Here is a 26,668-nt window from a genome sequence, read left to right as displayed (position 1 = left end):
AAGAAGTAAAGAGTGTTGATGGAAAGTGCATAGAATGTTCTGGCACTTTACAGTATAGACAACATTATACTCCATTACATCACAAAAGCAGGCCTTCCAAATACAGATAACGACAGAACAACCTTAAATCAACAAAAATTAAAGATCAACTAAAACCATAGTTTCTATCGTACCATACTTTCATACTCGGTAGTTTTTTGGCGTATGATATTATCAAACATATCTTACCATGTGGTGAACTGAAAATTGTCTCTGTTTAATCTTGGTCGGTAGCCAATGCAATGTGCAAGTTGTCAAGTGGTGGCTATAAACTTTTTGAGCTGCAAAGTAATATACAGTTGTAACAAGTAGCATGAATATAACATGTGAACTACTTGGGGATATAAACCATACTTTTTGCATACTTCGTTGACTAAACAGAAGCAAATGCTTCAACAAAAGCACCAATCCACACAATGAGCTAAAACAAATGCAATTAACTATAAGCACGCAAGGCAGATACATCAATCCAAATTACAGAGTTGAGCCTGGAACCCAACAAGCTTTCAAAAACATCGATACAATATAACTTCAGAACTTCGAAAAGAAAAACCCAACCAAAATATCACATGCAACAGATGATAGACGAGACACAAGATCAGTTAACCACACAAACCCAATCTCCTTTACTTGGAGAATGCACAGAAACATGGACGCAGAACCAAAACGGGAACGGTCATAGGGGAGGGATAGGAACAGGGGCAAGGACAGGGAAGGGGAGAGGTAGATAGCCTAGAGGAGATTGAAAAAACTGAAGATTCTATTGCGAAGCTAGGATTTGATGGCATTAAGGCCCCCAACAAGGGGTGAACATTTCATATAAAACCCTTAACACTAGTTCTGTAATTGAACACTGAAGTGTCTTCGAACACTTTAGTGCCTTCTTGTCTTACCGGGTTGTTGCATTTATTTTATGACACTTCAAACACATTGCGCATACCTGTAGTCTAGTTAGGCATAAGGCAAAAAAGTGAAAAAATTTCACAATTTAGATACACATGATACATAAAGAGATTGGTGAGAAGTTTTAAGTTGAAAATTTGAAACTGTTCTATAAAAAATCTCAAAAATTAGATATAACTTTTTGAGAAGATTGAGTTTTTCATGTTTCTAAAATTTATTTTATAAGGAACAAAAAATTGATATACCTAGATGAATCCAGGATAATAAGCCTACATTCACATTTATAGGAAAATGCAAGGTATACACTCATGGTAGTCATCCACAAGTCAATATAACCATCAACTCCATCATGCATAGTATTAACAAGACAATCCCCACATATGTCATCAATGCCTAATAGTGTGTCACAAGATGGGCACCACGTGCCAATAGAAAAGAACAAACTAAGCAAACTTTTAGCACTTCAATAACAACTGAACTGAGAGAGAGAGAGAGAGACGACATGGAGTGGCAGAGTTCCACCCCAGAGAGTATCGGCCCCAAACCTTGGCACCCCTTTCAGTATTTCTTTATATTGCATAAACACAATACAAGCCGGAACTCCAAACTCCGCACCTTCTCCAGAAAGCATGTCAGAGAATGAGCCCATGGCCTAATATTTAAAGGCCCTAGGCCCCAAAATCAGTTTTCGTGAAAAGCCTTCAAACTCAAAAGCTTCTAGTCCAAAAGCAATGCCAAAAAGCTGCCAGCGTAAATCACGGATTCCGTAAAACTGCCACGTCAGCAATCAACGCAAAACGCGGAGCATCCGTACAACTGCCACATCATCAGATTTTGCGCAAGTTTTGGTGTGTGTGTGTGTGTGTGTGTGTGTGTGTGTGGGTCCTGCTTTATTTTAATTCCTTTATGTCACTGAGGCCACATCCGACGAGTCCCATAAGTTGGTAGGACTTCTTCTTCTGTTACTTGTTCTTCTTAGGGTTTAGGCCCCTCGGCCGTGATCTGAGAGTTGGCTCTGCTCTTTACTGAATTGACACGTCAACAGTTTGTGACATCTCCCCTTCTTGAAAGCGAGTAATTGTCCACGATTACAATATATCTGCAGCTTTTTAAAAAAATCCGAGGGTCATTCTGAGGGACAATCGGTTTGCTATTTTTTTTGTTAAGGAGTTGGCTTCTCCTTTCGGCTCTTTTGATCAAGGAGTTGGCTTCTCCTTTCGTCCAGATCGGAACTCTTGATATTCCGACGTAGTAAAATTAGCCATCACACCCAAACCGCACTGATCTTCCACGGGTGTCTTGATGCACTAAAATTACATACCCAAGCAATCTCATCCAATTAGGAACATTTAGCAAATGGCACATCACAATGCAACACAAATGCCCACATATGCATGTTACAAGACATAGAAACATAAAGTCGCCGATATACACTCCCCCCGCAAATAACCATCCTGGTCGGGGCCATGAGCTGTTCAACAACTCCCTCATCACTCCTCCTTCAAATAACCTAAAAAGGTGCGGGCCATGAGATATAGAGGCCTTTTACAACCAAACGTCCCCAGACCGCAACCTGCATCGTTTGGAGGTGCTGAGAGTAAGGACTGCTCAGACTTCTTAATACTCCCCCTGTAAATAACCGTCCAGATCCAGGCCATGAGTAAAAGCAACACTTTTCAATCATTCAATACCCCCTGTAACAGACTTGGACACTCCAAGTCAAGAATCAACCGCGACAGCACCAAATAATCACTTCAAAACAATTCACAGATCACAATAGATTTGCACTGGCCCGGCGGAGTTCCGTGCCTAGAGACATTGGCCCCAATGACTGGCGCCCCTTTCGGTATTTCTTTTTATATAAATCAATCATCAAAGTACAAGAGAGCGGTTAGGGTTTCACTCTCAGACTCTGCGTCCAGATGCTCTGAGAAGTGAGGCCCTCACCACTAATTTAAAGGTTACAAGGGATGCCCAAAAGCAGAGCCCCAAAAGCTTTTAAAATCAAAAGCATCAGTTCTCTCTCTCTCTTAGAGAGTCTTTTCTCTTTTTTTTATTAAAAAAAAAGCAAAAGCAAAATTCGCGTCGCTCATCATTTTCCAAAAAAAAAAAAATAATCCACCTCCGCGATTTCCGGAATTTAGGGTTTTTGGCAAAAATTAGGGTTTGCAAGAATTTTAGGGTTTCTGTTGTCTGCCACGTCATCACTTTGTGACATACCCCCCTCTTGAAAGCATTGTAATCGACCGCGATTACGCCTGCAAAACCGACAAAAGCCATAAATCGTCTTAGCAGACACTGACTGTTAGTACCTACGTACTAGGAACGCACATCTAGCACATGTACAAAATCGACAGTCACATCACACGACATCACAGGACATCACATGACATTCAACATTCATTCGGATCTTAGACCATGATTTATTGGCAATGTAGCTAGCAATCACATCTAGGTCCAATCGGGACCTCATCGATGTCCGATTGACTAACCCCTATTGCAACCATGTCTATTCGAGATCAATCAGACCAAAATGCTGCAGTCATTTCGACTATCAGTTCCTGCACTCACAAGAAGTAAAGAACAAAGCAGTATCATAATCAGGAATTCCATTTCATAGTCATCCAGCAGAATACTGTCAGCTCTCAGTATCCCTGAAGCTCAAAGAGACATCAGTGACTTTAGTATCAAAATCGAGGCATCTGTTGACAAAGGAGTGGAGTCACTCCCCTCTTGTGCATCCCACTGCACCAGATCTTCGGCCAAGCTGAATTCTGGGTTCCATTTGGAGTAGACTATGCTAAACCAAAAGCATCGAGATAAAGTTTCACAATCCGAGGAGTATCTGCTAGGTCCTCCTCCTCCATCCACTTCGCATCAAATGCAGGAAAGTTCTTGAACTAAACCAAGAACTGCCTTCGGACTTTACCTTTCTTCGTATCATTATGTGCCAAAATCTGTTCAAGAACAAGGATCTCCTCGTTTTCTTCCACTGCGGGTTGCTCATCAGGCTCCCCATCATCAAACACATTACCCTTAACAGGTTTCAAGAGACTCACATGCAATGCATTGTGAATCCTCCAAGTATCTGGCAGTTTCAATCGGAAGGAGACATCATTTATCTTGTCAGTAATCTGGAAAGGTCCGTAGTATCACATACTAAGCTTTGGAAAAAGCCTCTCCTTTCCCTTTTTCTTTCTTAGGCGTGCCTTCTCAGAAGTAAGAGCACCCAATCATCCTCCTTCAATTTCCAGTCGCGACGATGGCGATCCGCTGCCTTTTTCTGTCGTTCTTGAGACTCCTGCAAAGTCTCGCGAACCTTGGCAAAAGCCGTATCCAAATCTCGCGAATATTCATCCGCTTCAAATTTCTAATCTTTCGTGCTCATGAAGGATGAAACCTTCGCAGCACTTTCAACAATCTCACATGGCGTCTTCCCCGTCGAAGAGTGTATCGTGTTATTGTAGGCAAATTCCACCAAAGGTAAGTTCTTTTCCCATTGAGTCTTCTGATGCGAGATACTAGACTTCAATAAATCTAAAATCACTGAATTGGCAATCTCAAATTGCCCGTCAGTCTACAAGTGGAACGATGACGAGAACTGCAACCGCGTGCCAATGTTCTCCCAAATTGCCTTCCAAAACAAACTCATAAATCTGGGGTCTTTGTCGGAGACAATCGTGCCATGTAATCGGAAAATCATCGTGATCATTCTGTATTCTCGGGAGATCAAAAAAAATGAAATCCATTTCAATATTTTCCCAGGGGCGGGTGGGTATGGGTAAAGGCTGTAACAATCCCTGTGCCTTATGCCTGTCAAACTTGACCTTCTGGCATACCAAGCAACTACGCACAAACTCTTCCACATCCTTCTTAAGTCTCCGCCAAAAGAAATCTCTCTCTACCCCTTTCATGGTGGTAGCAATGCCGCGGTGACCCGTAAAAGGTGGACAGTGGCAATCAGTCATAACCTTTTCCCTCAACGGCTGTGTAACGCACAACATAGTCTTTTTCATCAAGTAGCCTTCCCGAAGGGAGTATCCAGCTACTGTCTCCCCATCCCGTATCCGTGTGAAAATATCTGCAAAATTTGTATCTGTGGCGCACTGATCGACCATATCCTCGAAGCTCCTATGATGTATCGCGGAAATAGCCAGAACCAACGGTTTCCGAGAGCATCTGCCACCACATTCTTCTGTCCCTGCACATGGACAATCTCGAAGTGGAACTGTGACAAGATGTAAGTATCAAACTTGATCGAGTGGCCACCTTCCTTAAACTCTCGGACTTTCTTGCTTTTATCTTCGAGAAAGTCATACTCGTTGGCTTTGTAAAAATTCTTCTTGTTCGCATAAAACTTTCCGTCATCAGAATCTGAGCTGTCTGTAGACGAGCCTCTGTAGAACTGTCAGTCTCTCGGCGAGATTCAGCCTTTTTTGCCTTTCTCTTGCCCTTTCCAAAGCGTTGCTTCTAGCTTCGCTTTTTACCTTTTCTGTCTTCTTCGCTCGAATCCGAGGAGCTAGAAGAACTGTCAGAAGAAGAAGAAGAAGAACTGGGTAGGTCTTCAAACTTGACGCGCTTCTTCAATTTCTTTGCCTTGTCAAATGTCGACTGACGACCCAAATATCCCGGGAAGTCAGTTCCTTTCTTCTGCTTTTTGCCGTGCTTTTTGGCTTTCTTTTGCGTGTCAAATAGCTGAGCAATCAGTGCATCAACCACATTCTCTAGTTCCTTCTCCGTATATTTCTTGGAGGCAGAAGGTTTCTTGAGAGCGGGTTTCGGGAGTGGTGTTGTGATTCTCTGCCACTCCATCTGTACCTCTTTCAAAGAGGTTTGGTTCATATATTTTGCTCTCTCTCGCCGCTCCGCCTAAGTAGGCCAAGGCGGGCCATACTCTCCGCCTGAATCTTCGTTGTGATCCCAGCCCGCATCTCCAGATGCAGAAGGAGTCGACTGATCATTGCCTGAAGCCATAGGTGCCGCGGAAAAAAAAAATTCGGGGATCGGATTTCCCGTAGAAGAGAAATCGGCCGGGCTCTGATACCACTGTAACAGACTTGGACACTCCAAGTCAAGAATCAACCGCGACAGCACCAAATAACCACTTCAAAACAATTCAAGATCACAATAGATTTGCACTGGCCCGGCGGAGTTCCGTGCCTGGAGATATTGGCCCCAAAGACTGGCGCCCCTTTCGGTATTTCTTTTTATATTAATCAATCATCAAAGTACAAGAGAGCGGTTAGGGTTTCACTCTCAGACTCTGCGTCCAAATGCTCTGAGAAGTGAGGCCCTCACCACTAATTTAAAGGTTACAAGGGATGCCCAAAAGCAGAGCCCCAAAAGCTTTTAAAATCAAAAGCATCAGTTCTCTCTCTCTCTTAGAGAGTCTTTTCTCTTTTTTTTATAAAAAAAAAGAAAAAGCAAAATTCGCGTCGCTCATCATTTTCCAAAAAAAAAATAATAATAATAATAATCCGCCTCCGCGATTTCCGGAATTTAGGGTTTTTGGCAAAAATTAGGGTTTGCAGGAATTTCAGGGTTTCTGGCAGAAATTAGGGTTTCTGCTGTCTGCCACGTCATCACTTTGTGACACCCCCCCCCCTATGGCAAATAACCACAAGGGTCCGACCATGAGTAAAAACAACACTTTTTAATCATTCAATACTCACCCCACAAATAACCACAAGGGTCCGGGCCACGAGTATGAACAAGCATTCTCAAACATTATTTCTCACTACTCCGGCCGAGAGTAAAAATCACCATTCATTGAAACCGGTAATAAAACCAAAGTCAGACAATTCAAATCGGCACCAAGACAAGTTTAAAACAGATACCATCCATTTCAAACAGAATCACCAAACAAGTTCTCAAACAAAATTCAAACTTAAAAAGCAATCTCGACATTAGCCGAGCTCGAAAAGTTGACTGAATTTCCATCATGAAACCTGCACCAAAAATTAGGGTAAGATTCCTTTCATAAGGTCGTAGCCGACTATAGCATGGTCCACAGCTCTTGGACAGACAGTGTTCTTGTGGCGTTGGTGGTCGTCCCAAGACATAGCAGTTACACCAGACCTCCAAGGTTATCAACTCGAAAAGAGACGCCTACTGAGAGATGTCGAGAAATTTCAAGTTACAATCTGCTAGGTTTTCCATGGCAGGCATTTCAAGATACCCCAAACTGCCAGAAGTTGCACTTCGAAGGAAGATGTCAAAAACCATACAACTTCGGGCAAAAATTTTCTTGAAAGCTTGCCAAGTCCTTGGAGTGTGCAGATTGGTGGCTATAGACATCAACATCTGCATGGCACTGCATTTGAGAAAAACAGTGACTCGAAACAAATCTTGGATCCTTCTCTTGCAAGTGATCTTTTTGGCTTATGCCCTGTAAGACATGAGCCATGAAGACGGGAGCGCGCCCGATGCACGATGTATGAAGGGTGGGAGTGGCTAATAAGTCAAGGGTCGAGACCCGAAGATACTAAAATTCCAATAGACTTTTGAAAGCGCCAGTTTGCTATGTCTGCTCTTTGATAGGACCGGTATGCTTTTAGAAAAGCATGCGCCTAATGCTCTAATACCACTGTCACAAGATGGGCACCACGTGCCAATAGAAAAGAACAGACTGAACAGACTTTTAGCACTTCAATAACAACTGAACTGAGAGAGAGAGAGAGAGAGAGAGAGACGACACGCAACAAGGAGTGGCGGAATTCCACCCCAAAGGGTATGGGCCCCAAACCTTGGCACCCCTCTCGGTATTTCTTGACCACCTTTTGATAAGTTGGGAGGGGTTGCCTCTCAACTATATCTATAGGTTAGGGTCGTGACACCAAGACTTGTAGTATGACTAAGAGAAGCTTCGTGACTACATAAACCTACACATTCTGCAAAAACCAACCATCAAATCAACGATTGGACCCCTGCTTCCAAAATGGTGACTAAGCAAGCAAGTCTTCTATAATCTATTTTCATGTGTCCCAATTCCCACTTAAAGGCCTCTAATTATTCGGCATTAATTTTAAATGCCTAGGACAATTCTTGTTCTCATTGAATCCCTTTACACATAAACTTATAATTGACTTGACACATACCTCGGATTTCATTACCAACTTACTTCAGCATAAACCGCCTTGGCCCATTTCACACTGGCATACATCGACTTGAACCTTCAGCTCTTGTCTGCTTACTAGTTTTAAGAGCTTCGAGGGAAAAGGAAGAAAAGCAAAATAGAAAGAAGTAAAACAAACTAGAAACCATGTGTGACACTTGACAAGCATGTGTGAACCCCACCAACAGATTGATATCAGAGCCTCCATCCACAATAACCCTAATGAATTGCTTCCCAAAAATCGAAATTACAAGGCAAGGGCCTTTGTAATAACTGAGCTATTATGCACAAACTCTTTGTATTGCAAAGGGCGATGTAATTCATTGAGACCAATGATTGAACAAGGCGCACACTCCCGATCACATACATGACCAAAGAGGCAAAGAGACAAAGTTACTAGGGGTGTGAGTGTTGCGCATACTATGGGACATTCATGCAACGTGTCACAAACTGCTGACGTGTCAAGCCCTAGAGAATGGAGCCAACTTGCAGATCACGGCCGAAAGGCCTAAACCCTAAGAAGAGTAAGCAACAGCAGAAGAAGAAGTCCTACCAACTTATGGGGACCCCGTCCAATGGGGCCCAAGTGACATAAAGGAATTTAAAAGAGGAACCACACACACTGTCACGTGACACATCTAACCCTATGTGTGCTTAAGCTACTTCATGACATGGGTTCAGTTCAGTTAGATTAGGAAGTATTCTCGCACTTTTGTGAGTCTGTTCGCAAACCGTGCATGGTCAGACACTTAGAGTAGATGCATATCCTCTGGTTGCACACGGCATGATCATCAGATTTCCATTAGAACCCGTCAGGAGCATTTTTACAGTGCATAGACCTATTTTCCCTTTTTTTGATATTTTTCACTTATTATTTTTAAGTGACTTTTGTTGGAAAATAGGTAGGGCAAATTTGACAAGCAAGTATATAAAGAACATAGCGCTAGCACTTTCTGGCAGAAGAAGCAGCAGGAGCTTCACTTCAATAGGCACCTTCTCAACAAGACCCCCCACCGGCGGTAAACCTAGCGTTTTCAACCAAGGACCAAGATCAGCTAGCGTTTTCACTTGCAACAAAACCTCCAACGTTTTTGCATTGCAGATCCGAACCGTCATTAGCGGAAGCAACAGATCAGCCCTAGCGTTAGCAATTTCCACAACAACACGGCAGATAAATCCTAGCGTTAGCAGATTTCCGCCGCAAGACAGTTTTTGTCACAAATCAGTGACGTGGCACAACCCTAGACACACCCCATCCAGTGGGTAGCAGACCAGTATGCTGGCAAGAAACCCTAAGGGCTGACGTGTCAACAGGAAACCCTAAAAGATGCCCTACGTGGTAGCCTGTACGGACCCCTGCGATTTACGAAAAACTGAGACAGATTTTGGCTACGCAATTTCTGGCTGAAAAAAAGCATACACAAGTTGGGAAAAGCTTTTTAAAAGAATTGCTTTATTTTATGAAGCATATGAAAGTTCAAACTGCTTTATTTCTTAAGCTTTTGATTTTCAGCTTTTGGGACATGTTTTGAAGCTTTTGGGGCTCTGCTTTTAGCACCCCTTGTAATCTTTAAATAAGTGGGTAGGCCACTCACAACTCAGAGAGAGTCCTTTCGCAGAGTTTGAGTGCGAGTGCTTGCCTGCACTCTTGTACTTTGAACACAAATTATTATAAAAAGAAATACGAAAGGGGCGCCAGACTTTGGGGCCAATATCTCTAGGCATGGAACTCCGTCGGGCCAGTGTCGAATCAATTATGAATTGTGAACTGTTTTGAAGTGGTTAATTGTGTTGTCGCGGTAGATTCTTGACTTGGAGTGTCCAAGTCTGTTACAGTGGTATCAGAGCACGCCCATTTCTCTTCTACGAGAAAGCCGATCCCTAATTTTTTTTCTGCGGCACCTATGGCTATAGGCAAAGGTCAGTCGACTCCCTCTGCATCCAGAGATGCAGGAAGGGATCACAACGAAGATTCAGGCAAGGAGTATGGCCCGCCTCGGCCTACTCAGGCGGAGCGTTGAGAGATGGAGCGCTAACGATTGATCGGCGAAGCAACAAAGGCTTAATTTTGCCAAGTACCCGAAAATGGCAAAATATATGAGCAAGACCTCTTTGGAGGAGGTGCACATGCAGTGGCAGAAGACCACAGAACCACCCCGAAAACCCGCTCTCAAGAAACCTCCTACTCCCAAGAAGTATACAGAGAAAGAATTAGAAGAGGTGGTTGATGCGCAAATGCATAGCTTTTTGACACGCAGAACAAAGCTAAAAAGCACGGCAAAAAGCAGAAGAAAGGCACTGACTATTTGGGTCCTCAGTCAACATTTGGAAAGGCAAAGAAACTAAAGAAGCGTGTTCGATTTGAAGGAGTACCCAGTTCTTCTTCTTCTTCTTCTTCTTCTTCTTACAGTTCTCCTAGCTCATATGACTCGAGCGAAGGAAGACCAAAAAGGCAAAAAGCAAAGCTTCAGAAAGGGCAAGAAAAAGGCAAAGAAGTCTAAATCTCGCCCCGTGAGTGACAGTTCTACAGAGGACTTGTCCACAGACAGTTCAGACTCTGATGACAGCAACTTTTATGCAAAGAAGAAGAATTTTTATAAAGCCAACCAGTATGACTTTCTGGAAGATAAAAGCAAGAAAGTCCGAGAGTTTAAGGAAGGTAGACAGTCAATTAAATTTGACACGTTTTCTAGAGATGCTTCGAAGGCTTTGTCTTTTGTACAACAGTTTGACATCGATTTCGCGGGAGGGCGTTACTCAGAGCACTCTAAGATTCGAAGAGTTGCCTCTTAATTTAAGGAGAATGCTCGAACTTGGTTGTCCACGCTTCTATTAAGCAAGACTGCTCCAGTTAAATGGCTGAAATTCAAGAGGCTTTTTATTTCTTCTTGGTGGACTCGAGAGTATGAACGTGATATACGAACTGCTTCGAACTATCTTCGGATGACCAAGAAAGATACAGTGGACGCTTATTGCGAGAGATTCTGCAGCTCTTTTCTACCCGCCTCTTCATTTAAGAAGACCTCGTTCAAGGAACAGATTGAGCGGTTTACCTTGGGTCTTCCTACAGAGATCAGAGATCGCTGCTTAAAACAGAAGTCAACTTCCATTTAGGAGTTGATGAGTCATGCGAAACGGGGTTTTGCCATTCACTCTGGCAATCTAACCTACCAAACAGATGAGATCATGACACAAAGAGTCGAACAGACTTCGAAAAATGAAGAAAGAGAAAGAGCAACCCAGAACAGAAAGATAAGGATGCACGACCCAAGCTTACTCCTCAAGAGAGGGCTCTCTACATAAAGGAGGGAAAGTGCTTTAAATGCGGGGAAATTGGGCATATCTCCGCGAAGTGCCCTAACAAGGCACTGAATGAACAGGATGAAGAAAGGCCACGAAGTTCCAAAGCAGCTGAGAGACGTGGCAAAAAAGGCAGATAAAAAGCAGAACTGGTTCCACATTGCATGGGGCCTGAACCGAATCAAATGAATGAAAGTACACACTTTGCCGCTTTTTGGGCAAAAGGAAAGAACAGGAAGCTCTTTTGAAGGAGCCAAGGCCAACTTCTTTTGGATTTGGGCTCGATTTGGAATTACGTCCGATAAGCTGAGGCCACAGGCGGAGGTAGATCGAGTGGCACCCGGACGGGATGTTGCCATTACACCGAGCATTGGTAAACTTCGTTTGCAATGACAGGGGTGTTTAGGACACGAGGAGTTTTACGTATTTGCCTTCAAAGGTTATGACGTTCTACTTGAAATCTCTTGGTACCACAACAACAACGCCGTGGCTGACTACCGGATGAGAAAGCGACTTTGACAAATGAAGGGCTCAGGGGCTCAGAGATTGTACTTGATGAACTTTAGTTTCTTTACTCACTATTTGGGAGAGAATTGAACGATGGATAAAGGTCGAATATGTTTTTGACCTGAACAAAAGAACGCCAAGATTTTCTTCACACTCATGCCGTTTGCTTTTCCGAGGGCCCGCAAGGTGAGTTACGGTTTACCACCCGCTTGTCTTGAACATCATACTATTGATTTGATACCAAGAAGCACACCACCGAACCGGCCACCTTACCGTGTGAGCCGAGCCCAGAACGAAGAGATTATGAACCAAAGACCTCTTGGAAAAGGGTCTTGTCCAACCTAGTACTTCACCGTATTGCTCTCCTGTGTTGTTGATTTTGAAAAAAAGACGGATCTGGGAGAATGTATATCGATTATGCTCTCAACAAAATCACCACCAAGAAGAGATTTCCGATTCCTAGAATCGATGAGATACTCGACAGATTGCAAGGATCCTCGTGTTTTAGCAGGATTGATTTGAAGAGTGGATATCATCAGATCCGAATCGCACCGGGAGACGTCTACAAGACAGCCTTTCGGACGACTTTTGGATTATTTGAGTTTTTGGTGATGCCTTTTGGCTTAACCAATGCTCCTCCCACATTTAACCGCATGATGGACAGGATTTTTCGAGAGTACAGACTATTTGTTGACACTTTCTTTGACGATATCATTTTCTCCTCCAAGAATGAGACAGAACATAGAGATCATCTGCTTCAAGTCTTTCAGATATTTCGAGATCACAAGTTAATGATTAATGCGAAGAAAAGTGAATTTTTCCTACCAGAGATACACTTTTTGGGACACATTGTGCCAGCAATAAGAGTGCAGATGGAACTGGCCAAGATAGAGACTATCCGTGATTGGCCCGATTTGAAGAATGTCCATGAAGTTAGAAGCTTCTTGGGATTGTGTTCGTACTATAGGCGGTTCATTCGAAAGTTTGCAGAGGCTGCTTCCCCTTTGCATATCTTAACACAGAAAGGAGTCCCTTTCTCGTGGGGACCCACAAAGGTAACTGCTTTTCAGACTTTGAAAGAGAGATTGACTACGGGACCAGTTTTTGACTTTGTCGGACTTGCAGAAGTCGTTTGAAGTATATTGTGATACTTGTGGTCGTAGTCTGGATGCGGTCTTAATGCAAGAAGGCCAATGTCATTGCCTACGAGAGCCAATTGTTCTCATGTTGGATCAAAAGACTACTTGGGAAAGGTTTTTACCTTTGGTGGAATATGCCTACAGAAAGACGATTAGCTCTTTGATGGGGACCGTCCATTTGAGATTCTTGAATTTGCTACGAAGGTTCCATCCTTCCTTAGCAGGAAAGATAAGATTTTTCCTTGAAGCCGACCAGTTCACGAGGGACTTGGTCCGGAAGGCTTTGCAGAAATTTCAAGAAAGACAAAAAGGCAGCAGATCGCCATTGTCGCGATTTGAAATTGAAGGAGAAGGATTGGGTGCTCTTACAATATGGGAAGGCTCATCCGAGAAAGAAAAAAAGGGAAAGGAGCGGCTTCTTTGAAAGCTTAGCATGAGATAGTGTGGACCTTAACTGATTTTTCCGAAAAGATAAATGATATCTCCTTTAAACTGAAGCTGCCAGAATACTTGCCGGATTCACAATGTTTTTCATGTGAGTCTCTTAAAGCCTTTTGAAGGTGATGTGCCCGATGATGGGAAGCTAGATATGCAATCTGAATTGGACGAAAACGAGCAGATACTCGTTCCAAAACAAAAATTGGCACAGAAAGAAAGAAAGAAGGTAAAGCGAACTGACAATTCTTGGTTAAATTCAAAACCTACTTCGGAATGGATGCAAGCGAATGGAGGAGGAAGACCTAGCAGATATTCCTCGGAATGTGAATCTTTACCTTGAAACTTATGGTTTAGCATAGTCTACTCCAAATGGAACCCGACATTCAGCTTGGTCTGAGATCTGGTGCAGTGGGTTTGCACAAGAGGGAAGTTACTCCGCTCCTTTGTCAACAGATGAATCGATTTTTAAATACTAGAGTCACGGATGTCTCTTTGAGCTTCAGGGACACTAACAACTGACAGTATTCTGTTGAATGACTTTATAAAATGGAATTCCGGAATATGAAACTGATTTGTTCTTGACTTGCTTTTAAGTGCAGGAACTGATAAACAAAATGGCTGCAGCATTTCGATCTAATTGATCTCGAATAGACATGGTTGCAATAGGGGTTAGTCAATCGGGCATCTATGAGGTCTTGAGTGGATCTAGATGCGATTGCTAACTGCATTGCCGATAAATCATGGTCTAAGATCCGAATGAATGTTGAATGTCATGTGTTGTCATGTGATGTCTAGTGATGTCCTGTGATGTGACTGTCGATTGGTACATGTGCTAGATGTGTGTTTCTAGTGCGCAGATACTAACAATTAGTGCCTGCTAAGACAACTTATGGCTTCTGTCTGTTTTGCAGGCATAATCGAGGGCGATAACAATGCTTTCAAGAGGGGGGTATGTCACAAATCAGTGACGTGGTGTAACAGACTTGAACACTCCAAGTCAAGAATCAATCACGACAGCACCAAATAACCACTTCAAAACAATTCACATATCACAATAGATTTACACTGGCCCGACGGAGTTCCGTGCCTAGAGATATTGGCCCCAAAGACTGGCGCCTCTTTCGGTATTTCTTTATATATTAAAATCAATGTCAGAATACAAAGAGCGGTTAGGGTTTCACTCTCAGACTCTGCATCCAGATGCTCTGAGAAGTGAGGCCCTCACCGCATATTTAAATGTTACAAGGGATGCCCAAAAGCAGAGCCCCAAAAGCTTGAAAGCAAAAGCAGATTCTCTCTCTCAATGAGAGTAAAAAACTAAAGCATATTCTCTCTTTATCTCTCTTCCAATTTCCTTGCAAAGCCAAAAAGCAAGGATTTGCGTCGTCCAAAAAAAAACAAAATTTTTTTTATTTTAATTTTTTTTCCACCTCCGCGATTTCCAAAAATTAGGGTTTCTAGCAAAAATTAGGAATTGCAAAAATTTTAGGGTTTCTGGTAGAAATTACGGTTTTTGGCAAAAATTAGGATTTCTGCTATCAATAGCCTCGTCATCACTTTGTGAAACGTGGCACAACCCTAGACACACCCCATCCAGTGGGTAGCAGATCGGTATGCTGGCGGGAAACCCTAAGGGTTGACGTGTCAGTAGGAAACCCTAACAGATGCCACGTGGCAGCCTGTACGGACCCTCGCAATTTATGAAAAGCTGGGACAGATTTTGGCTACGTAACTTCTGGCTTAAAAAAAGCATACACAAGTTGGGAAAAGCTTTTTAAAAGAATTGCTATTTTATGAAGCATATGACAGTTCAAACTGCTTTATTTCTTAAGCTTTTGATTTTCAGCTTTGGGACAGCTTTTGAAGCTTTTGGGGCTCTGCTTTTAGCACCCCTTCTAATCTTTAAATAAGTGGGTAGGCCACTCACAACTCAGTGCGTCTGGACGCAGAATCTATGTGTAAGCACCTGTCTGCACTCTTGTACTTTGAACACGGATGAATATAAAACGAAATACCGAAAGGGCGCGAGACTTTGGGGCCAATATCTCTAGGCACGAAACTCCATCGGGCCAGAGTCGAATCAACTGTGAACTGTGAATTGTTTTGAAGTGGTTATTTGTGCTATTGCGGTAGATTCTTAACTTGGAGTGTCCAAGTCTATTACTGTCACGTGACACATCCCAACCCTATGTGTCCGTGGACAAGCTACACCATAGCAGGGTTCCCGTCAGCCAAGTCAAGTCTAGATTAGCAGTGATCGGGCACTTTTGTGAGTCTATTTGCAGACCGTGCATGTCCAGTCACTTAGCATAGATGCATATCCTCCGGTTGAACACAGCATGATCATCGGAATTCCCGTCAGAATCCATTCGTATCAGTTAGGGGAATTTTCCAATGCATTTAGCCTATTTTCCTATTTATTCAGATTTTCACTTATTATTTTTAAGTGACTTTCCTACAAAAGTAGGTAGGGCAATTTTGCTAAGTTTCTATATAAGCAAACCCAAGTTAGCACTAAATGGCAGAAGAGGCAGCAGGAGCTTCCCGCTCAACAGGCAACTTCTCCGCAGGACCCCCCCTTATGACCCATCGCCATCCACCTCCCATGCCTGGCGTTTCCTCCCCCAGTCCCTAGATCCAGCATCGCCAACAACCAACCTTGCCTGGCGTTTTTACCACATGCAGATCAGCCCCATCATAGCAAGTCACTTAAGCGTTTTCTCATCAAGCACTAACGCTAGACCTTGCTGCCCATCCCAACGTTTTTTCCAGCAGATCATCAACGATTTCAGCCCTCTAGACCAGCGTTTTTCAGCAGGTGTTCCTCATCATTGACAGCGTTTTCAGCAGGTGCAGATCTGCCCTAAAACGCAGCTCAGTAGGTACAAAGCATCAGCGTTTTCATCTGCAGCATAAACCCCGAAGGAAGAGATCATTTTCAGCCATAACCACAGAAAGAAAACAATCATTTTCAGCCACCGAAACAGTCCCGAAATCAGCAATTAGAAGACCTCAGATTTCAGCCATCAAGTCGTCGTCGTCACCGTCATCGTCATCGGCATAGTTCCATTGCATCAGTCCATTGCATTCGCATTGTACACCTTTGTGCAATCAAAGTAGACCACTCTCGCCGACGAGAGTGGGGCCTTCGGAGGAGGGTTTTACAACCTCTCGGTGTCGTATCTCTTCTCTCTCCTTCTCTCAGTCTCATTCACTTGCACGCACAGTATCCACCCACTTTGTTCATGACCACAGCACTCTACAAGACGGAAAGCTCTCTCTTTCACTAAGAACTAAAAGGAACCTTGAGCAATAAAGATCAATAATCTTGAGAAAATACAACATTCATTCCGCTACACCTAACACTTACAGTTTTCAGCCCTAGCGTTTTTGCATCAGCATAGCGTTTTGCAAATTCACCGTGACGGAACACCAAGAAGCGTCAGCGTTTTCAATTTTCAGCAATCAAACATCGCAGAAGAAGTCCCGAACATCGCAGATCTCACCTTCCCGCAACAGTTCTCGGCCGCACAATCAGATCCAACGTACTTTGCAGATTCAGCCCAGAAAACGCAGATTTCAGCATCTGCGTTTTCAGCGCGTCCTCGTCGCATCGTCGCCAGCGACAGTGTCGCTGACATAGAGTCAGAATTCAGCAAATGAAGATTTGCAGATTTCAGCCCTTAGCATTTTCAGATTTCAGCCCATCTCGTCGTCGTCCTCATCGTCATCGACATCATCGGCAAGTCCAAGCATTGTAGAGATTTGTGCAATCAATAGTAGACCACTCTCGCCATAGAGAGTGGGGCCTTCGGAGGAGGGTTTGACAACATTCTGGTGTCGTATTCTTCTCTCTCTATCTCTCGGTCTCAGCACCTTGATTCACAGTGTTCACCGCTTTGTTTGTGTCCATTGCACTCTCTCACTAAGGGAACTGAAGCCTCTTCCTTAGCATTTTCAGATTTCAGCCCATCTCGTCGTCGTCCTCATCGTCGTCGACATCATCAGCAAGTCTAAGCATTGTAGAGATTTGTGCAATCTCTCGCCATAGAGAGTGGGGCCTTCGGAGGAGGGTTTGACAACATTCTGGTGTCGTATTCTTCTCTCTCTATCTCTCGATCTCAGCACCTTCATTCACAGTGTTCACCACTTTGTTTGTGTCCATTGCACTCTCTCACTAAGGGAACTGAAGGCTCTCCCTTCCGTAAGTAAAAGGAACCCTTCAGCACAGTTCGCAGCACTCATCTTGAGCAAAGTTCAACATTCACTTCCGTTGCACCTTACACACGCACACCAAGAATTACGCAAAAGCTAATGATGTGGCAGCTGTACGGACGCTCCGGATTTTCGCTGGCATGATGACGTGGCACTGTACGGATTTCTGGATTTTGCGTTGACTCTTACATGGCAGTTGTACAGAATTCCGTGATTTACGCTGGTAGCTTTTTGACATTGCTTTTGGACCAAAAGCTTTTGAGTTTGAAGGCTTTTCATGTAAACTACTTTTGGGGCCTAGGGCCTTTAAATATGAGGCCGTGGGCTCATTCTCGGGCATGCTTCCTGGAGAAGGTGCAGAGTCTAGAGTACCAGCTTGTACTGTGTTGATGAAATATAAAGAAATACCGAAAGGGGCGCCAAGGTTTGGGGCCAATACTCTCTGGGGTGGAATTCCGCCACTCCGTGTCGCTTGTCGTCTCTCTCTCTCGGTTCAGTTGTTATTGAAGTGCTAAAAGTCTGTTCTTTTCTATTGGCACGTGGTGCCCGTCTTGTGACAGTGGTATCAGAGCATCAAGCGTGTGCTTTTCTGAAAGCATATCGGTCCTACCAAAGAGCAAACAGAGCAAGATCGCACTTCCAAAGCTCATTGGAAATTTTAACTTCGTGCTCCGATCCCATAGTTATTAGCCACTCCCATCCTTACTTCATCGCGCATCGGGCGCGCTCCCATCTTCACCGCTCAAGTCTTCTAGGGCATAAGCCATAAAGAACCCAAGACATAGCGTTCATGGATTAGGTAGAATATTTGCAGTTTCTTATCAACGAGCTTCACGATATTCTTTCGCAGCATCCTCAGCAAAATCTTCCGATGCTGCAAAGTTTTCAACAATTTTTAAATTACATGTTACCCCCTCTAATGCCACAGGTGGTACCTCCTCCTCCGGCACCAGAAAGTAGGAGAGCTTCCAACCAGCAACCTTCCGCCATTGCCCCCACCACCACTGCCACTAGGCTACAACGGTTGGAGCCCATATGGATACCCTTATTATCCATACCCAGGATATGTGCCTAACCACTCCAAAGACAGTCAAATTTTTCACTTTTAAGTTTTTTCGGGATGAAAGATCGGAAGAAAGCATTGCAGTTCCTACAACAATTCAACATCATCTATGCTTTGGTGAATTATACAAAAGAACCCAAGATTTCTCGAGCAACAGGATTTCTTAAAGATAATGCTATGCAATGGCGGCACGAGAGTCAAATTTTTCACTTTTTTCGAGGTGAAAGATCGAAAGAAAGCATTGCAGTTCCTACAGCAATTCAACAACATCTATGCTTTGGGAAACTATACAGAAGAACCCAAGAGTTCTCGAGCAGAATAATTTCTCATAGATAATGCTATGCAATGGTGGAGTTCAATCGCGACACAACCTCATGCTCCAAGGACTTGGCAAGCTTTCAAAACAGTTTTCGCACGCAGTTACATGACTTCTATGTTTGAAGTCCGAATTTTTGGCAGAGTGGGGCAACTTGAAAATACTTGCCATCGAAAGCATGGACGACTATAACCAAAGGTTTCTCGACGTGTACCTTCTAGTGTCCTTGAAGTTCATTTCCTTGGAGGACCAGTGCGGGCGCTACACCATTGGACTACCATCACCATTGCAGGAATATTGTCTTTCCAAGCAAGTCTCTACCATGCAAGAGCTTATGGACCATGCTGCGGTTGGCTACAAACTGATGAAGGGAAAGCTAGAGTTTACCACAAAAGAACCTCCGGCCACTAACCACAACTCTCGCCAACAAAGAACAAATTCTCGAGTCTCGTGAAAGCCAACCGCAAAGGCGCCGTTTGCCACCTCAACAACGACATACCTTACTACAAGAAGGCCGATGTTTTGGATGCTTTCAAATAGGACATGACTATTTTGGTTGTCTGCAACGCACTGACAGACCAACGAAGCCGACGCCCACGCCGACAGTCGACAGAAACCAAGAACCATCTCCAGCCAAATGAGCTAAACCGGCCATTGGATTAGTACTTGACATCTGTGGCATACACCTTGAAAGTACAAACGAATTGTGTCGAGCATACGGCAAAGTCAACAGTTTGAAAGCCGTAATTTTCTATGACCCAGGAGCTACAAAGAACTTCATCCATCCACAATTCTTGAAGCAAATGCACTTTGATTATGATGCAGAGGGTGGAGAAATTGAAGCTGAGCTAGCCACAGGGCAAACTCAGAAAGTGGTACCGCTGATTGGTGCTCTTCCAGTGACTATTCAAGATTATCATAGAGAAGCCGATTTCCACATTATGAAGTTGGGAAAGTTCTCTTGGGCATGCCTTGGCATGACAAGAATGATGCAAGATCCACACACACACACCAAGAATTACGCAAAAGCTGATAAGGTGGCAGTTGTATGAATGCTCCGGATTTTCTGCTAACGTGATGACTTGGCACTGTACGGATTTCCACGTTTTGCGCTGATTGTTGACGTGGCAGTTGTACGGATTTTTGTGATTTATGATGGCAGCTTTTTGGCATTGCTTTTGGACCAGAAGCTTTTGAGTTTGAAGGCTTTTCATGTAAACTGCTTTTAGGGCCTAGGGCCTTTAAATATGAGGCCATGGGCTCATTCTCGGGCATGCTTCCTGGAGAAGGTGCAGAGTCTGGAGTACCGGCTTGTACTGTGTTGATGCATTATAAAGAAATACCGAAAGGGACACCAAGGTTTGGGGCCAATACTCTCTGGGATGGAATTCCGCCACTTCGTGTCGCGTGTCGTCTCTCTCTCAGTTCAGTTGTTATTGAAGTACTAAAAGTTTGTTTAGTCAATTCTTTTCTATTGGCACGTGGTGCTCGTCTTGTGACACAACGCCCTCACATCAGAATGGCACATTCCTTCTGAGCTTACCATCTCAGTGTGAATGAATGCTTTCCTATATCTAGAGGTGTTAAAATTCAATCACAACATGTATCGCAAAGGAAGACTATTTTTTCTTTGTGGTGCAAAAGGAAAGATGACTCGCACTTAGCAATCAAGAGGGTGGTGGAGGTTGTGAGCCTGTCAAGCACAACCACTAGCAAGGCTACTAGAGGGACCTTGGGATACATGAGCAAGGTATGAGTGATGGGCATACTATGGGACATTCATGATGTGCCCTTAAATTAGTTTGGCACATTCCTTATGAGCTTCACATCTCGGTGTGGATGGTTGTTTTCATGCATCTAGAGGTATTGAATGCAATCGCAACATGTATCATGGAGGAAGACTGTTTTGCCATTTCGGTGCAAGAGGAAGGGTGACTCGCATTTAGTAATACTGAGGGGTGGAGGTTGTGCGCCTTTGAGGCACAACCACTAGCAAGGCTACCCATGGAACCTTGGGAAATGACAATAGTAAGGTCTCTCTACCGTCCCTACCAATCTTGAAATTTCTCTTTCAATACACTACAAGACATCTTTATAGTCATGGGCGTCCATCTTTATGGCAAGACGCTATGTCGATGGGACAACACAACAAGCATGATCAGCAAGGATAACATTTTCTCACCTTCTTTAGGATAGCTCCGGGCTGGTCACTCGTCTCGCACGCTTTTTGTGTTTCATTGACCGATCGCGCGAAGGGACCATAGTGAGAGTAGTGGAACCTTCAAGAATCCCTCTTAACCTCCTTACCATGATGTGGTTCCTTTCTTTCACAAAACTGCACCACTTGGGTACCCATCTTATGGCTAGACAAGAGGCCATACCAGCCTTTGAATGTCACCCCAATGCTTTGAAAATGTTCCCATAAATTTAATGATCTCTCGGACAGCAAATCACCTTCTAGCATTTCCACAAACAGGCAAGATTCTACAATCTCCCTTGGGCACACTCACTTGGATTAGATCAACAAAGAGCATGAACGTGTTATAATAAACTATGAAAGTGACTCCCTCGAACCAAACAATCTTACTCAATGTAAACCCACTTATCATATCTTTGCCGATAGAAAGACCAGAGAACTTAATCACAAAATTAGATAAAAATCATTATTTTTTATGTAAGTATAGAATCAAATGACCAAACTGTCATGGTTTTTTAAGATACATGTAATTATGAACTTAGCCATATGAAGCCTCACAATCAATGAGAACATTGAATAGAAAGAGTTTGTGATGTCTCTGAACAATCCAAAAGTGTAAGTGAGCCTCCATCATCCACTGAACTTGCTCCATCCATAATCAACAAAAAGGAAACAATCAAACAGCTCTAAAACGCATCTTCGCTTGGCAAAAGGGAACAGTCACAAAAGATCTAAGTAGCTTGTGAATAGCAAAGAAGACAATTACAGCTCGTAGATGCAGCAAAGATAATGAGTAAGGTTGAAGCTCACTTGCCTTATATGAACTCAAGGCTAAAATACTGTATGTTATAGCATACGTTAATAAAAATTTCTTCCACCAACAACAATTTTGAACTCCTCTATCAGAAAAATCAGGTCACTGTAAGCAAGACTCCCATGCCATTTAAAAAAAGGTAATATAGATATGGAAAAAATCATAATGACTGCAATTCACAAATATAAATTTAGGACATCAAGCGGGATCATGAGGTGAAAAACTCAATTCCTAATCATGTTATAACAATATAAAGTTCATTTCCATCCAAGGGATCCAATGAAAATAAACAACCCTGTCACACTACACATTCCCCTTCAAGTTACCTCCTTACACACATGACATTTCACATAAAATAAAGTTTACGTACAAAGCTAGGTCCAAATTAACAACTTCCATGCTTGAGCTTAGTATCACAATATGAGTAGAAAAGATGAGAAATGGTAACCCCGAACTTAAAACTACCTAGAAATTTGAGCTGACAATGTAAGCAAGAAGATCTGTAGGCAGAAATCCAAAACAACAACAAAACCTTACTCATTGCTTCTCGCTGCAATTCATCATAACTAATGGGACATGGAAGATTGAGCCAATCTACTTCTCCAGATGGCTTCTCTGGCTTTTCACTTTCCTCTGGTGTTGGTGTAGCCTGTAAAGGAGGAGGAGGAGCATTGGCAGGAATCGGAGGAGGAGGTGCAGCAGCAAAGCTGATAGTTCCTCCCATTTTAGATGCTTGCTGAATAGAAACACTGTTCGTCCGGACTTAGTCAGGAGTCAATTGCATATCATGTCTGAGACAACAAAAAACATTCAGATACAAAGCTAGAGATTCTGACGAGCAAAAGTCAAGCTGCTGAAAGAATAGGACCTGCATGTACAGCTATTTCGAGCTCACCCACATCAAAAAGCATGCCGTCAAAGCGTCGACCTGTAAAAAATGTATGGATACTGTATGTTACAGACGATCGGAATTCAAACTCTGCGTAGCTGCACAATGTAGCTCGCAAAAGCACAGAAACTCACAAGTGCAGGCGAAGATCGAAATCGTGGTGACTTGATAACGATCTTGACGGGTTAGAGATGACGATGAGATCAGACACGATGGCCAAAACCCTAGAGAGCGTGACTGTGGTGTACGCAGGTCCCGCCGTCAAGCAAAACCCCAAACCCTGTTATGCCATTGCCTTTTGGTCTGAAGACACTGGCTTCACACCTGTATTTCTTCTCACCGGACATTCGTCTCTCACGAATCATTTTTCCCAAGATTGGACTCAAATGGTCATAAGTTAGACCTGAGTCGTATGGGCGGAGGGGGGGGGTCCTCCCTCACTGGCGCTTGGAAGAAGAGATTTTAACTTAATGGAGAGAAATTCATGGGCTTCATGGATTTTCATTGGGGAGATTGTGCTCAAAATAAGGAGAGAAGATCTCCTCCATAGATATAGCCTAATACGTCACTTTTTCAAAGTACTAATAGCAGTGTAGCAAGGTTTTTGTTTTCACACAACATATTTCTCAATTTCCAATTTAATGGAGAGAAACTCATGCGCTTCATGGCTTTTCATTGGGGAAATTGTGCTTAAAATAAGGAGAGATGATCTCCTCCATAGATATAGCCTAATATGTCACTTTTTCAAAGTACTAATAGAAGTGTAGCACGGTTTTGCGTTTTCACACAACATATTTCTCAATTTCCAATTCTAGAGAATTCCTTCTCCTCATTACCCTTGCCATCACATGGTACAGCTCAAATCTTTGTAGTCTCGCTCTCCACAATCTCCACCATGCAATGTTCCCTTTCACGAGCCGAGACTCAAGGGTTGTAGTAAATTAATTGTCATTGATCTCCATTTCATTGAGCAAATAATAATACTTGCAAAATAGGAGAAGTGAAATCAAAGACTGACATGCAATTAGATGTTGTCTAAGGCTCAAGCTTTGCTCTGTTGTTTGCATCAACATTCACGGATGGTTGTTTACGCATATAGCAAGGCTATGTATTTTTAATGAAAATGTTTCATTGTTTGTAGCTAGATGTGATTTATGTTTCACATTCTATTATGGTTCAAACATTTTAGCAATGCTTTCAAGTGATTGTCGTGGAAAGTTTTTATTTTTTTCGTAGAGCTATTTACCCTCTTGTTCCATGTGTGCTATGAGCATACCATCTGCCCTAAGCATTGGCAACTACAGTCATGAAAATGCAAGCTCAGATACATTTTTGCTAGATGCATGTACACTACGTGTAATGGGCCCTAGTGTTTAGCAAAGGCAGATTTGGAGGAGATTTGGAGCAGCATGAAATTGATAGCTTATGAAGCATTTTGCATTGTAGCTGTAGTATCTCTATAAGATTTATTGTAGGTCTACCAATCGCCGTAAGAGGTCATGGCTCGGTTTGGGTGCTTATAGACAAATTGAGTAAACTTTGTAAAATTAATTCAATTTCCTATTCAATCTCTAAAGTTGACCAAGTTGGTTGTTCGTAACATTGTTGATTACTCGACAATTTTGCAAGGAATTATGACCAAGTTTATGAGTCATCATTGGAGGACTGCCTGTAAATGGTTGGAAAACACACCTTACTATTGCAGTCATTTAGAGGCGGATAGGCACTACAAGTGTTAATCTCATGCTAGGGGATATGGTAAGATTGTACATTTGCAGTAAAGCAATTTGATTGGAAAGGTTATTATTAGGTTAGGTTGTCAACCTCGATTACTAGTTATGGTGGAGTTGTTTACTAATGAGAAATGATAGCAAGTCAGGGACTTAATGTCACTCTCATGGAAAGTTGAGCAGAGGTATTCTTGCATGTTCTAGTATTTTAAGAATGTCTAAAATGTGATCATTTATTTAGACCTCTTAGTTGTGGTAACTCCTTTTTTAAAGTACTCAAGTGAGTTACAAATCAAGTCTACACACTATTTTGAATATAAGCTGGTTATACAAACAATTGCAAAGGGATGACAATGTAGAAAATCAAGATGTTTTGGTTTCATTAAACCTCCTAGTGGAATGTGTATTGATCAAATGCACAGTTGGATCAGTGAGGGATGCCACTGTGGAATGCGAAAAACATTAATGTTCTTACAAAGATATCACCACTTGTGGTTTTTAGGGAGAAAACTCCTCCAAAGGGAGAGTAATGTCAGGTGCCCAAGGGCCAAGGATTCTTATGAAAATATCACCGCTTGTGTTTTTGAGGTCGAAAATGCTTTTCCAAGGGGAGAGTAATGTCAAGCCAAGGGCCAAGACTACATGCAGTTAAGGGGGCTATATTTAGCAGGCCAAGGGCCAATATATGGTATGGTTGGGTGGAGATGTGCATGTGCTAGTCCCTAGGCTCTTAAACCAAGAAAGCATAGCAAAGGATCATGAGCAAAAAAACCAATGGAGTTAAGGGAAAATATACTCCCTTAAATAGTTATTGCATTCAAAGATGGATCCACAACGGATAGACTAGCTTCCATACAAGCAATAAATTACTCAAACACTCAACCAGCCTTTCTTATTATACACTAATTGTAAGGACACGAGTCCTACGGGTAGAGACTGATGCTAGTGATAAAGCAATTGGTGCGGTACTTCCTTGGGTACTTCTCCAGGAGGGAAGACCTATAGCCTTTGAAAGTAAAAAGTTGGATAGAGCTCGACAAAATTATTATGTCTATGAGAGGGAGCTCTATGCCATATTTCACGCTTTATGAAAGTGGCGACACTTATTTATATGGTATCGAGTTTGAAGTGGTTTTTGACCGTGAGTATAAAATGGTTTACTACTCAAATGAACTCGAAGGTCGTAAAGCTAGATGGGTGGAGATCCTTCAAGATTATGATTGTAAGCTACGATATCGCAAGGGGCGATATAATGTAGCAATGGATGCACTAAGCCGAATGCCTCAGACTAATTCACTTACTTTCATGAAAATAAAGAGTGAATTTTTGAAGTCATTACGTGGCAAGTGTGCACAAGATCAATCATATGCTAAAGTGTGGAGTGCAGTTTTAAGAAGGGATCCCTCACACTCACATGTCTCTGCACAGCCAGATCAACATGTTTCTGCATGCACAGATAAAAACTCCAACACACAGAGCTCCACCCCTACTCAAGACGAGCTTAAGCGATGGAAGAATTTTTCCATTGACGATAGCTACTTATTCCACAAGGGCAGAGTATGTGTGTTAAAGGCCTCAGATACTAGGCACGATCCAAAGAAGTGAATGATGCAAGAGTGCACTTCCCAACACTGTTAACAAAACTATAACACTCTCAAAAGCCAACCCACTAGAGAAGGCCTTTATAGAAGATGAATGCTTTAAACTGCATTCACTTGGCTAGGAGAAGTCTCCAGGATGGGATGGTAGGACAACCGAGTTCTTCAAGGAATTTTGGGAGGACCTGAAGGCCCCCATTACACAGTTGGCAAACAAAGCTCTTGTAGCAAAGGTGCTAAATAAAAGTGTGAAAAGAGGTCTCATCAAACCTATCCCAAAGTTTGTTCGTTGCACTCATGTGAAACCTCGACGACCCATCACAACAATGAATATAGCATACAAAATCATCATCAAAGTAGTTGCCTTTATGTTGTCTCCTCTCTTGGATAAAGCTATCACCCCCCA

The 26,668-nt window shown here is 42.8% G+C and overlaps 1 protein-coding gene across 1 annotated transcript in view; it reads right to left on the bottom strand.

Annotated features, from left to right (window-relative positions):
• The window catches only part of LOC147431355 (mitochondrial import receptor subunit TOM40-1-like), a 28,801-nt gene extending 5,651 nt beyond the window's left edge, over positions 1-23,150 (bottom strand). The window contains exons 1-3 of the mRNA XM_086493956.1: positions 23,069-23,150; positions 22,914-22,973; positions 22,583-22,836 (exon numbers count right to left, since the gene is read on the bottom strand). Of these exons, the coding sequence (XP_086350082.1) occupies positions 22,583-22,769 (187 nt within the window). The 5' untranslated portion in view covers positions 22,770-22,836; positions 22,914-22,973; positions 23,069-23,150. The remainder of the gene's footprint in view (positions 1-22,582; positions 22,837-22,913; positions 22,974-23,068) is intronic.
• Between the last annotated feature and the right edge of the window lie 3,518 nt (positions 23,151-26,668).

This window comes from Adiantum capillus-veneris, chromosome 21 (assembly GCF_014529385.1).
Source record: "Adiantum capillus-veneris isolate H3 chromosome 21, ASM1452938v2, whole genome shotgun sequence".
Lineage (NCBI taxonomy): Eukaryota > Viridiplantae > Streptophyta > Polypodiopsida > Polypodiales > Pteridaceae > Adiantum > Adiantum capillus-veneris.
The sequence above is the reverse complement of the archived record's forward strand: the minus strand, read 5'-3'. Positions and strand labels throughout refer to the sequence as shown.